Source organism: Belonocnema kinseyi, chromosome 9 (genome assembly GCF_010883055.1).
Source record: "Belonocnema kinseyi isolate 2016_QV_RU_SX_M_011 chromosome 9, B_treatae_v1, whole genome shotgun sequence".
NCBI classification, from domain to species: domain Eukaryota; kingdom Metazoa; phylum Arthropoda; class Insecta; order Hymenoptera; family Cynipidae; genus Belonocnema; species Belonocnema kinseyi.
Window position 1 is genome coordinate 60,970,691 of NC_046665.1, and position 14,346 is coordinate 60,985,036.

The 14,346-nt window shown below is 31.8% G+C and overlaps 2 protein-coding genes across 9 annotated transcripts in view; both read left to right on the forward strand.

Annotated features, from left to right (window-relative positions):
* LOC117179590 (RNA polymerase II degradation factor 1-like) overlaps positions 1–4,493 on the forward strand; it is a 28,477-nt gene extending 23,984 nt beyond the window's left edge. For both annotated transcript variants that reach the window (XM_033371551.1, XM_033371552.1), the window contains one exon: positions 1,404–4,493. In XM_033371551.1, coding sequence (XP_033227442.1) covers positions 1,404–4,097 — 2,694 coding nt within the window. In that variant the 3' untranslated portion in view covers positions 4,098–4,493. The remainder of the gene's footprint in view (positions 1–1,403) is intronic.
* Positions 4,494–5,504: 1,011 nt separating this feature from the next.
* The window catches only part of LOC117179763 (AMP deaminase 2), a 95,692-nt gene continuing 86,850 nt past the window's right edge, over positions 5,505–14,346 (forward strand). Inside the window, exons 1-3 of one of the 7 annotated variants that reach the window (XM_033371839.1) lie at positions 5,586–5,945; positions 8,074–8,516; positions 12,222–12,453. In XM_033371839.1, coding sequence (XP_033227730.1) covers positions 8,496–8,516; positions 12,222–12,453 — 253 coding nt within the window. In that variant the 5' untranslated portion in view covers positions 5,586–5,945; positions 8,074–8,495. Of the gene's footprint in view, positions 5,545–5,585; positions 5,946–8,073; positions 8,517–12,221; positions 12,454–14,346 lie in introns of those variants that run through there. The other 6 variants (XM_033371840.1, XM_033371841.1, XM_033371845.1 and 3 more) reach the window with 6 other exon arrangements.

Consider the following 14,346-nt stretch of genomic DNA (forward strand, 5'->3'; position numbering starts at 1 on the left):
AGAACTTTTTAAATACGAAAGGTTCAAAAGAAGTCCGCATGGAACACCCAGTGAATCAGAGACTCGGGTGACATTAATAAAATTTTAAAAAAAGACTATTTTAAATATATGTATTGCTCAATGTTAATTTGTTTATTTTCATTGATAAATTCTTTATTCTCAAGTTAACCATTTTTTATTCACCTTTGGTTTATTTTATTATTTTTTAATTTTTTTTCTCTTCTATGTATACAAAATCTGTATAAATTTCAAATAGTTATAGTGTACTTTGTTTATATTATGATACAAACTAATCCTTTATTTTTTCGTTATTGTTTTTTTATTGTTTCGCTATTTTTTCATTTTTTAAAATTTGTTATCCCCTTTATTAATAATATTTCATCAAAAACTTCACATTTGTTTGCAACGTCTATAAACGAAAGCATAAAATTTTAGAATTTTTTTTTCTAATTATTTGCACATGGTGTGAGGTAAAGGACAAATTAGTTTCAAATCAATAATCCTTGATAGCCGACTAAGTATTACCCACCCACGAAACTTGGAAATCATACGGAAAATTAATAACAATACAATCATTTTCGTTTATAAAAGTGTAAAAAATTGTCAATCAAACTGTTGCATTTTTAAGTTAAAAAGTCGAATTCTCTACAAAACAGTTTGGATACTTAACCCAAAAATATAAATTGTCAACTAAGGTCAACCAACACAATGGATTTTTGAGAAAGATATAGATCCACAGATATGGAGCCCCCTGATACAGTTTTACGAAACGGCCCTCTATCTGGGTAATTCCCCACCAAGGTCAGAATTCTCAAGGAAAAATTTTACAATGAATTTTCATGTAAAAACTATTCATGTTCAACCAAAAATGGAAAGTTAAATTTACATTTGAAAAAAAATTTTTAGTTAAAAAAGTAATCATTCAACCAAAAAAGAAACAACGATTTTTCGACAAAATAATTCAACTTCCAACAAATTACTTGATTTTTCGACCAAAAAAGATGAATTTTTAACAAAATATTGGAATTTTCAAAAAAATAATGAAATTTTTAACCAAATAGTAGATTTTTCAACTGAAAGAGATATAGGCTGAAATAAAAATTAACTAGTGGAAATCTTAGTTAAAAATAATGTTCCTTAAACTAAACATTCAGGTCATCGAAAATTCCTTGGATCGTTCATGTTTTCCCTCATATTCCCTACCTTTATTTCGCCAGTTTTAAATTTTCGGAGTTTCTAGAATTTCCTGACCCGTAGCAATGCTGTAAGTCTTTATAAGCTTAATTGACATCTACCAAAAACTATTGTTATACTTTAGAAGACATGAAACTCTTTCTTTAAATTACTACTTATACCTGGTTAAAATTCTAAATTCATAATTCCAAAATTCTAATACTTTTCAGAAACACTACGAAGCCTATCTCCTACAAATGTATGGAACCCGTTCTTGTGGAAGTGTGACTGGAGACAGCGGAGTTACGAGTCAACATGAGGAGAGATTATTCCGAAAAGATTTGATGCCCCATAACAGAAGACACTCTATCCAAAGTGTCTCAATTCCACTATGTTCACCAACAACTAATTTTAGTCGCGTTGTAACCCCAAGTATATCAAAATACAGCGAATTAAGATTCGTCGACCCACCGAGAAGTCGCCAATCAGAATTGTCATATTCTCACCAGCAATCGATTTACAGTACTCCAAAAACTTCCTATAACTCGAAACCACATTTTTCTTCCGTCACGCAACAGATTCCAGAAATTTGCGTAAGTCCTACTTTTACCCCAAATCTCGTCTCCAGAGATGTGCAAACTGATAAACCTATCAATTCAATGTTTAACCAATCCTTTGGATCAGTAAACCCCTGTAAAATATCTGGCATTAGTCGTTTTTCCCAAACGTCTACTCAGGCCTTGCCCCAGTATTCGAGCCCATTTCCCAATGAATTCTCAAATAAATTTTCAAATCAAGTGACACCTAGTCCTCAGATAGATGTCAGTCAGTATCTCTATACCCCATCCCTTCCAAAAACGTCAGATCTGGGATCAAGGAACGAATTCCGAGGACTCTCTGGATTAGATAATACATCTAGAGTTTTCAGAAATAGTTCGCCGACTCCTAATTATCCAGATTACTCTTGGAGATATCCCAGGAGTACTAACTTTGAAGAGAAAAGTCCTAGATTCGAGAAGAACTCTATCTTTGAAAGAAGTTCGATATTTAATAAGAGTCCGACATACGAAAGGAATTCTAGATTCGAGGATAAGAGCCCTACTCGTTTTTTCAGAAGGCTCGACTTTAACACGAGCTTTAGAAGAAACGATCGTCCTTTGCCTTCATCAAGGGACATACTTAGTTCTACAAGAGAAAAGCCTTCCCTGAAACCTTTTAGATTATCGACTAGTTTGAAAAGCGATTATGACGCCTACGAAAGATCGAAAAGATTGGACAATGAACTTGATAGGTATATCGGAAAAATTAGGAACCTCCACAAAGATGTGGACCTTCAGAGTTTAGAGGATCTTGATCATGAACAGAACACTAGTGGTGATCTTCTCAATGTGACTCTCTCTGACGACGATATTGATCTTCCAGTGGAAGAAAAGAGTAGAGGGAAACGTTTGCCAAAAAAGGCTGATATGCCTGAGGTTTTTGGCAAGGAATTGGAGAGCGAAGAATTGACCTCGAAAGTTCCAAATACAGATCTTGTAATGCAGATTGATGCGCCAGTTTTCGAAACAAGGCACAAGGTTTCCTCGGATAAATCTGATGAGACATCTGCCGTAATTGCGGTGGACGGAATTAACTCCGAGATTGCGAAAGGAGGAACTGAAATAGCTGCGAATGCGATCATTAATGACGGGCTTGCGATTGTGGAAGAAAGGGAAAATCGAGTTGTTTCTGATGAAAGCAAGACGAGTATTTTTGGAGAATTGGTCTCTGAAAATGATCATCCGGAAGTTGAGTTTAACGTTTTAAAAGAAAATGGAGCAAAGGGTTCAGAAGCAGCTCATGCGGAAGTTGGTCAGACAATTGAAGTTACTCAGAAGACTGGCGAGGAAAAGAAAATTGTTGTTGATGAAATACCTGCCGCTGAGGATAGGAAGGAAGATATTGCAGATAAGGAAAGTAAAGAAGAGAAAGTATTGGCAGAAACCCAAGAGGAAAGTAATACGGAGGAAGGAGAAAAACGTCAAAAAACAGAGGAGCACAAAGAAAATCAAGATCCGAATCAGGAATATCAATATGATTCTAATCAAGGTTATAACTATGATCCAAATGATGGGTATCAACAGTATCCAGGTTATTCTAATGAAACTTTTGATCAGTATAATGAGCAGTATGATCCTAATCAGCAATATCCTCCAGATCCTAGTCAATATCCTGAAAGTCCTGAAAATTATAATGCAGATCTTAATCAGCAGTACAATCCCAATCAACAATATGGTCCCAGTGAATATGTTCAAGATCCTAACCAACAGTACGAACAAGACCCCAGTCAGGCATACGATCCTAATCAACAATATGAACAAGATCCAAGTCAGCAATATGCTCCGGTGCCTAGCCAAGAGTATGCTCAAGTTCCTAGTCAACAGTATGTTCCAGATCCAAGTCAAGAATATGTTCAAGATCCCAATCAACAATACCCACAAGATCCAAATCAAGAATACGCTCAAGATCCGAATCAAGAATACGTTCAAGATCCCAACCAACAATACGCACAAGATCCAATTCAAGAACACGTTCAAGATCCCAATCAACAATACACACAAGAACCTAGTCAATATGATCCTAATCAACAATATCAAGATCCAAATGTTCAATATGATCCAAATCAAGCTTATGATTATTCTCAATCCCAGGAATATTCTGAACAAGATCAGACACAAAGTTCTGATCCGAATTATATTCCGGAAGCGGTTATAGAAGGAGATAAGGTGGAACGTGAAAAGGCAGAAGTCAAGGTTCAAGAGAAAGAAGGTGATCTTGTTGATGCTACTAGTGATAAGAAAAAGGAACTAACTATAGAATCAGATACAGATAGCACAATCGAACGAAATGCGTCAAATACTGAAAGCGATTTTGATTTTAATTAGTTAAGTACCATGTAATTAGATAATATATGCTTGGAAAAGTTAAGAGCTTCTCCGAATGACTTATGATTGAGGCTCATTGCCATGTGTAAAATGGAAGTTACCACTTAGAATTAATTGTAGTTTCAGATAATTCCTGAGATTGTCATTGATTATCCCAGGATTTGAAATGACTTCAAAAACAATTTCTGGGAACAATAATATCTGTTTCCAAAAATTGCTTGTTTTTAGACTACTTGGTAATTCTATTCTGCTCCTGGGATTTTTTTTTTGAGAAAAACATAAAGTGATTAGCTTTTAATTTTTGGCTATTTTAGTCTTTTTAAACATTGATAAGCCAAAATTACCGTCCATGAAAGAATATATTTTTTGTTAAAGTCTAGTCAATTGTCCTAGTTGTATAAGTAAGTAAAACAATAGAAATAAAAGTCTCTTTTAAAAAAGATTGTATTTTTTTAAATAACGGTATAATAAAATAATTCTAAATTTAAATTGTTTATCAGATATTCTAAACTGATACGTTTACAGTTAGAAATTGAATAATTAAAAACTAAGGTACTCAGATCAAATTTACGTTAAGTCTTTCCTCCCTCTCAAGATATTTATTAAACTGATTAAAAACATTAATTAAAGATTGCATAAATTTGACCAGCGCCCCCGTTTAAACAAATATAGCATGTTTGATTAAAGTCCTTGCTTTCTCCAATTTTGATCAAAATTATTCTTCAAGTAAAAATCGCCCAAATAGACGATATCCACAAAAATCCAAAAATTTTCAAATGCTCCCCCTCTTTAAATATTTATCGATCGGCCAACTTTGATTTTTTTAGTGGCTATACTTGAGAAATAATGCCCCAAATGTAATTTTCAATATTTACGCCCCGAACGTTTTTATTTTTAGATACCTTTTTATTATTATTTAACCCCTCTTTTCAGAGTGATTTTTTCTTTTCTTTTTCAGTGTATTTGAATAAAAGTTTGTTTCTTAAAAAATATTTTTAATTTACGGTAGATGTTGCTTCAGATTTCGAAAAATTGAAAATTCGATACTGTGAATATCTCACTCCGCTTATTAATTCAATGGAAACAAATGTAATCTAAAAAATGTACGCGATTTACTGTCTAAGCTATGAATAATTTTGTGCTAATTTTGTGGATCCTTTCTTGGACTGAAATGAATTAAAACGTAAATTTAGGTTTCTGCGTCCCTGGGTGATTAATCCACCCATATTTGTGAGATATTATTGCTTCAACTCTTGGATGCGTTTCAAACACTTCTTGGACTATTCTCTCGTAATTTTGGAAATGCCGGCAATATCGTTCTTATATCCAGGGCAGTATAGATTTTCGCGGGGTCGAAGCGCGAGTCTGCGCCAATCAACTATCCCAATTCAGTGGCACCGCGGCGCTCCGCCAATCGTTGCAAGTTGAGGAAAAACAACGTATATCAGTAAGTTCATATACTATCTCATTTCGACCCATACGCATCGCATCTCGCGTGAAGTGTGTAGTGACAGTCCTTGACTTGCACGTCTCGTTCCAGCGAGTTCTATTTTTGTTGTGATTACGTGTTTTTCGGTGGAAAAATATTTTTTATTCTATTTTAACGCATGTAATCGAAAATCAGATCCTTAGGTCTCCGCCTTTGAATCTCTGAATGATCAAGGTTTTTTAGTTACTATACCTAGTTCGACGCTTTTAGACATTGTGGACTCTTCGATCGATTTTTGTGAGCGATCTTGACTTTTTTTAAACCATAAATTATATGTAAATTTGAATTCTCGTTGAGGAATCATAATCAACCACCAGGAGAAAATTTTTGGCTCTACTGAAAGTGACAACGTGCGCGTGGTAAGAGACAGCTGACGTGATAAGGAAGAAGCTTGAAAACTATTGGTTGTGTGAGATTCCACACTGACGAATTGCACGCGATTGTCGTACGATGTCAGAAGAATCTATTTGATTCTAGTTTTTTATATTTACATACCACAAATTCAATGAATAATTATTTTTTATTAAAAAATGTTATGAATAATGAAATATTGTAATCCATATAGTCGGTGGAACCTTATAATTTTTGAAGTGATAGATGAAAGATAATTTTACAAAAACAACATGGTTGACTGAAATCAAAGTTTCGGAAGAGTTTTCCAAAAATATAATTTTGCCATTGTGCTCAGCATAATTTCATTTGAACGTTAAATTTGAGATGATACAGCCAATAGCTTTTTAGTGTTAGCACACATGACGTAATTTCCATTTCGCAAATTAACAATTTGAAATTACGCATACTTATGCGGATAATTATACTCACAAGGACTGTTATTTTCCTTATTAGGAAAACCGCATGTACTCAATTTCTACTCGCCTGAAAGATCAAGATTCTATTATTAAAAACAATCAAAATTAGATAGAATACCTCAAAAAATATCAAAAGGATCATTTTTCTCTTTTTTAATTGTGAATTAATTTTTAACACTGAGCGCTAAAATTTCAAAAATATATCAAATATAGATAAAAATATTTAACAGAAATTATAAACGTCAATTAGATAAAATTCAAAATAGAAGGGGAAAAACAATAATAATTATAAGATAAATATAGAAGTTACATCATAAAAAAAACTCGCTGGAATAATTTTGTATTGAATGGTGTTAACTGACAGTAGTGATATTTTGTCAGCACTTTTATGATGAAAATATCAAATTTGGAATTAAAGAACAAAATTATCGGTAATGGAAAAGAATCTTAAGATTTTTTAAATTTCATTATTCAGTTTTTAGCTTTAACATAACTTAGTGTAAAATTATAGAAGCAAGTATCGGATACGAATTTTTTAATGCAATTTTTAGATTTTGATTTTCATGAACTATTTATATTGTCATTTAGCTAGAGGAACTTCTACCTTATTCACTAATAATAACGTATTAGTACTGTATCATCAAATGATTTTGAAATCAGATACTTAATATTAATATATTAGAATTGATAATTAAGAATGATTGATTGTAGTTGATTTTAAATTGAGACCCATGGGGATCTACAAGAATATTTTTGAGCTGTTGCTAACGTCCCTTAATTTTTATAATAATAAGATGAGATTTTTCCCCTAATAATCGCACTGAATATAATAAAATTCTACATCTAATAAACCTAAGTTGAAGGGAAAATGTCAATTTAATAAAAAAATGGTTCATTAGCTTATTTTAAAGATAAGTCTCCATACTATTTTTTTAAATAGTTACAATATTTTAGAATATTTACCCTAGACTCTAAACTAGGGTCAAACGCGGTGCAAATAAGTGGCAAAACCTCAAATAATGATTTTACTCACTAAATTATTTGAAAAAATTCAAAACAATAATATTTCTATGAAAATTTAAAAAAAAATAAAATTAAAATTTTACTAAAATTCATTAACACACGATATATGATCATTTCCAACATATGTTTGTGAGTATTTACATATTTTTGAAACTGTGCAACTTTCTTGATCCAAGTTTGATGTTAATTACAGTGAAAATCTTCAATAGTCCTCCCTTCTATAGCCATTCCGAGAATTCACGCCGCGCCACAGGTTGGTGTAACAGATGCTGCACGGGATGCGCGAATTCAACGGTTGTCACTTAGGCGAGCACTCAGGCGTGAACAAACAAATGCGGAGCGGGCTATAATGAGTTAGTTTCCACCCACTGGTAGCCCAAAAATCGGCGCTACAGAAGAGTTTCACTGTATTTCAAGAGTTGTTCCAATTTTGCAAAAACATCGAGATTTGACGTTTCTTTGTAGTATCTATACAAAATTAATATTTTTCCTTCACCTTGATATTATTGCATACAGAATGTTTTATTACCTTTCGCAGAATTACGAGCGGAAAAAATTTCATGATAATATGATAAAAATTAAGGTACTTTCGCAACAGCTCAAAAAACAGGCACGTATAGAGAATTTTCGCCTGTAAAAACAAATTCAATTCCAGTTTACAACTCAAAAGACTTTTACATGGGGAATTCATTTAATCATCAATTACTAAATTCAAAGCATTTTAAAATGAACTCTTGCAAAGTCCAAGATAAATATTTCTAGTTTCGAGATGCTAAAAATATCTCGATCGACCAGTGCGACCTTCCACGTAACATAATGACTCGCGACTCTTGGAAATAAAATATTTAGCACTTCTTAAAGAGGTCAGTTTATAATTAAGAGCAAAATGGACATATCTTCGAAGTAAGCAAAAAAAGAACGTGATTAAACAAACAAAAAACAATGTTGAGAATTTGCAGCTGCATTATTTAGTCATGGAGGACGCAGCGTCGCTGAATGGAGGGGACAATAATAAAAAAAATAATGGTTACTACGATCTAATTGGTGATGGCGATACAGATAGCATGACACCTGGAAATGAAGTCGATTCTGAAAATCGTAAGTACTTGCATTTTTAATAGAAAAGTGAAAAATGTAATTGAAAGACGATTTTATTATTTTCATATCATCGATGAAATTATTAGTTTCACAGATAAATTCTATAAAAAAAAACACCCAGGAACGTTTGCATAGTTCTCAACTTTTTAAATAACCAAAAAAATATGTTTGACCGAATTAATTTCAAATTGGACAGGTTGCGCGACGAAATCCGTTATTTTTTAAGGGATTAGATTCGAAAAAATCTTTTCACTAAGCTCTGAGTATTTAGAGATTTTTTATTCTGATAGATATTTTTGTTCACTTTCAAAATCCGCTAGGAAAATTAAAAAAATTGAAAATGGGAAAAATTGGCGGCAGTTGTTTTGAAAATATTTAAACTCAATATATCCCATAATAGATTATATTGTGCCCGCGTCTTAAAGAAGAGAAAATTAGATTTCTTTTTATGAAAAATCAAAATTTTCATTTTTTTACAATAACGAGACGAGATACGAAAAAGATAAAAGAGTAAAGTTGTTAAACTTGAAAACTTCTAAATAAAGATGCTTAGCACTTTTCTCTATGTTGCGTTTTTTTCTCACGAAATGTTCGCTTAAATATTATTAAAATTGGTTACAATTGTTTTTTTCTTAAAACAACTAAATTTTCTAAAACGTTAACCCTTAGATTACATTAACATTAGATTTTGTTTACAAAGCTTTATTAAATTTTATTGTTTCGAGAAAGAAACAATTTATAGCCGATTTTATTTATATTTAAGTGCAAATGTCAGAAAACACAAGATAGAGAAAAGCTTTAACTCTCTAGATTTAAATTATGCAAAAATAACATATTTTCAGTTCAATTATTCTAATTGCTGTAGCTACATTTAAAAAATTCGTGGTAAATCAAATAAAATTGTGGTTAAATATGCACTTGCTATTTTTTCTGGTTAGAGTATCCAGAAAAAATAGTACGTGCATATATAAGCAGAATTCTGGATGATTTAACGAAACATTTTTTTGAGTGTAGAATACAGTTACTGAGAATTTGTATAAATATATTGATTTAACTAGTAATTATTGCACAAATTTTCTTAAAGTAAATAATCATACACAAATAAGTTTAATGCATGAAATTTTTTTATTTATTTACATTCTTTATGCAAAGTGGCCGCTAAAATGCAATAAGAACTTTCTAGATATTTCCCGATGTTTTCCTGGTTGGCAAAACTTTTTCTCGACCATTCAAATTAAAAAGTGTTATCTTTTAAAGATGAGAATGTTTTAATTTGAAGTAATCAAAACTCCACTATGAATTAAATCGGTTGACAGGGAAACATTTCTGAATTCGAACCACTTAAAATAAAAAATTCCTTCCTCAAAAAAAGTGTTAAATTACTTTAAATACCAGAAAACATCTTAATTGAACGAGTTTACTTCAAATCGTTTAAAATCATTAATGCCCCAATTTTAATTCACACTTTTAAAAATTCAACAATTTCAGTTAAAAATAAAAAATTTACAAAATGGAACAATTAAAATGGTAACATTTTGAGTTGAAAATGATTAACAGTTTATAATTTTAACAATTCGAATTTTTAATATAATTTTCAACACTTCAAGATAAAATAATTTGATTTTAAAAACTTCATACAAAAAAATTCACTCTAAAGGAATAGTTTTACTATGAAACATTTAAAACGTTTCAATTTTAAAATCGTTCAATCTTTTAACAAATTTAGAATTGAATTGAATTAATTCTCTATAATTTCCTAGGTTCCCCGGCCCAGCGTTACTATTTCAATCAGTGAAATTAAAGAAATGAATTAGCAGTTTAAACCTTAGTACTGATCTATTAAGTTACATTTTTAATAATTTAGATTTAGAAATAAGAGCCTTTCTTTTGGAAGTTTTTAAGTGTAACAACTTTGCTTTTTTAATTTTTTTTTCTATCTGAACTCGTTATTGAAAAAATGCGAATTTCGATTTTCCATAAAAAGAAATCCAATTTGCTCCTTGTGTTCCTTATTAGCACTAATTTAACAAAAATGAAGAAAAAATCAAATAATGGCATTTTTGAAAAAATGGAGTTTAAGGGCATGTGATACTTACAGTTTCCCCGGCTTTTTCCTCACAAAAATGAAAAATTTTAAAAACTGAATTCGGAGATGCTATAAAATATCATAACGGACGTCCCCGGACTCTTTTTTGAGGGATAAAAACAAAAAAATTTATTGTGCTAAATAAAAATTTTATGCATATGCATTATTTTGAGGTTACGTCGTTTTTCACCTCTGCCTTTCCGATAATCTAGAAATTATTTATGAAATAAACTTTTTTGATTGCCTGCAAACAAGGTTAGTTCCGGGAGATTAGTTACTATGTTTATTTGTAAGTCCAAACTTTTCGGCCAAAAATATTGTGTAGTTTGGAAGTAACTCTCGGGTGAATTGTAACACACATAACCTCGAAATATACACGCACGTTGTTAGCAATATCAAAAAATTTTTGATAAAAAAACACAAAAAGGTGTGTGGGGACGTCCGTTAGCATGTTCGCTATTATTGCCCAGATTTTGAATGCAAAATATTTCTTATCCTAGGAAAAAAGCCGGGGGAATCTAACACTGAAAAAATCGATACTATTTCCTAAGCGCTATGCAAATTAATCACATTTAGCTAAATTAAAACTTTTTTGAATTAATCCACAAAAAAGTGTGTGGGGACGTCCGTTAGCATGTTCGCTATCATTTCCCAAATTTTTAAGACAAAATATGTATTATTCTAGAAAAAAAGCCGGGGGAACCTAAAACTGGTAAAATCGACAATATTCTAAGTATCACATGCCCTTAAAGATGTTTAAAAAAACCGCCTTCATTTTTTCCATTATTTTTTTTTTTAATTTTGTAGCGGAATTAGAAATTGAACGAAAAGATCTACGAAAAGCAAGAAGAAAAAGTTAAATATTAATATTGGTTTGAATACTGCAACACTCAAAACAAATTATTTATAAACTGCGTCACCAACAACTTTAAAAGTTCTAATGCTTATAACTTAGCTGAACGAATTTTTTCTTCCAATCGGCCTTTTGAAAAAATGTTCTTATTCTAAAAATTTAGGACAACTCAAGAACGTTAACTAGTGCCTTTTTTAATTTCCTAAATTTTCAACTCGATATCTTAAATTGTGTGGACGTGAGTTGTTTAAAACAAGTCGGTAAGGTAGGAAATCGGTAAGTATTGCATAACTTTAATTTTAAGGAAAGCAATGTAATAATTATGAAATTTTTTAAATTTCGATTTAAAAAATGTAATTATCTTGAGATTACTTTATGTCATTGATCTTGCATTCAGACTATGACCTTTGGATAGATATACATATATTGATCGTAACGATTTTCTCATTTCTTTCAGTTATAAAATAAACAATAAATTGTCCCTCCATGTGCAATACACATGCGTCAGAAATATACCGATAGTTTAGAAAAGTCAGTCTCAAGAAACTTTCAGCAGAACATGGTCGACTTCTCGAAAATGTTAAGCAACTTCTCGAAATATTCTATATAAGTAGTGAAAAACTTGGAAATTAAAAAGCATTATACATTGAGAGATTAGTTATCGCTATGCGTTTGCACATTTTAGCCAAAATTGATAAAAAAGTAAACAAATTGAGAACAAAAATTATATTTAGTTAGTGAATTCAATTGTTTTGTTTCTATCCAGGTTATTTCTTCTCTGAAAATCAGTGAAACTCGAACATACACACTGATCGGGAGATTTCAGTTATTCATAGTCAATTTTGTGCAAGTGATCGTGAGTGAAGGAAGAAAAATAACATATAATAAGGATATATTTTTAAAAAACAATCATAAAATGCAGCGTGATATCATGTTTAACCCTGTGGATGTGGATTCTCCAAAATCGTTGAAACGATTCCAACCTTTCGCTTTTGTAGGTTAGTAAATAATAAATATGTACGTAAATTATTCGTAGTGACTAGACTGCCGGTGCTGGCAAGGAATTTCCTTGCCAAATAATATCGTATTGAACGCAAAAACTTCAAAAACCCATGTTTTTCAAAACAAAAATATTATCCTACATTTTTTTAAATCTTCTTTACTGATGTATTTTCATACGAAGAAAATAAAATTGATGCCCAAGAAAATATCCCTAAATAAAATTTTCAATGCTAAAACATGAAGAACTTTCAATTTTTTGTTTAGAATAGTGAGAAATCGATATTGTTTTGGGCAGTGGAACCCCCAATTCCTTAAACATGTGCCCCCTCAGAGCTTTTGTAACCATTCTCGGAGAAAGGGAGGGGGGAGAGGGAGAGAGCGCGGGAGGGTTCCCTTGTATGGCTGATCACAGAAATGATTTTTGTCACAGCCGCACTGATAGAAATAGTATTATTAATTTAACGATACTGTCGTAGGTTTTGGGACTGAAGGAAATGGAACCTGCGGCGCGGTGTCAATTCTGGGAAGGGATATATCCGGGGGCGTTATATCTGAGATTGACTGTACATGAAATGTATAATCCTATTAAACATGTGTCTAAGCGAGCTATCTATAAAATGTTACGGTTTAGCAATACACTCTGTATGACTGATTTACCCGACTCACTTTGTTTTGTTTACCACAGGCGTATCTCGCTCGCGCCTGCGTGTCTGTCTTTATAAACAACAAGAATCGGATGGTCAAAACAAACATCATGAGAGGCTGTATCTTTACCAGAAATAAAATATAATGAAGCTAGTCATAAATATTGTTGTGCTGCTAATTAATTTCTATCAGTGCGTAACCCTTTCCAATGTTTTCTGGGGGCCGGAAGGGCATCCCTGTGATTCATTTCATCAATAATGTTGGTGACACCCCCATCCAATTCCAATGTCTCGATGAGGTCGGGTAGGCGTCCCTGTGACTGGATCACAGAAATAATGTTGGTCATACCCATTCGCCTTTCAAATGTATTGTGGGTGGTTGGAAGACATCCCGTTTTACGCTTTTAGCGAAAAACAGCTATAGCAAATAGCTTTCTTGTCGGTACCGACATGGCGCTTGCTTTTCGGCGCCGGCAGTCTAGACTCTCTTTTTTTTCCAATTTCTTAATATTAATACGTGCCCCGGGTTTTTGAAATTAACATAGTATTTTAAATTGGAAAAAGTCAGTTTAAAAAAAATAGGAAAACTATTACTATCTACTAAATTTTCGTGAATTAAACTTCCGTCACTTCTTAAGAAATGTTCAAGGAATAATTTCTATCCCGTGACGTATAAATGAGATGCCCCAAACTCTTTGTACTGTGCCTGGGAAATACGCTAAAAATAAAAAATAGCAGTTTTATGTAATGTATTTGAATTTGCTCGCATGAATTTCGTTGATTTCGGTAAGTGACAATTTCACAATTATGTTTTAACTACATTTTTTAAAATTAATTTAAACTTGTTTAGACAATTATTATTTTTTAAAAACTTTTTTATCCTGTAATTAATAAAAATTTAGTGCTTCTTGTGATTAATTACCATTCCATTCCTTCACCAATAAATTACGAAAAGTTCGTATTTTCTTAAATAATTGACACATTTAATGAATTGTAAGAATAATATCATTATTAATTAGTAGAAAAAATTTCCAAAATTTCTTCATACTTATAAGTATTGTTTTTGTGTGGTTGTTGAAATAAGTCAAATCAATATTTATCACGAAATAGAAATTTTATTCAAACTATATACAAGAAGTTTGGTCTCTGGACTTAACGTGTTAGTTGTTCGGAAGCGGAAAGGTATCTGTCCGTTGTTTTCTAGCGGTAAGCATTCGGTGGTGAAGGTACGTACAGAGGGTGTGT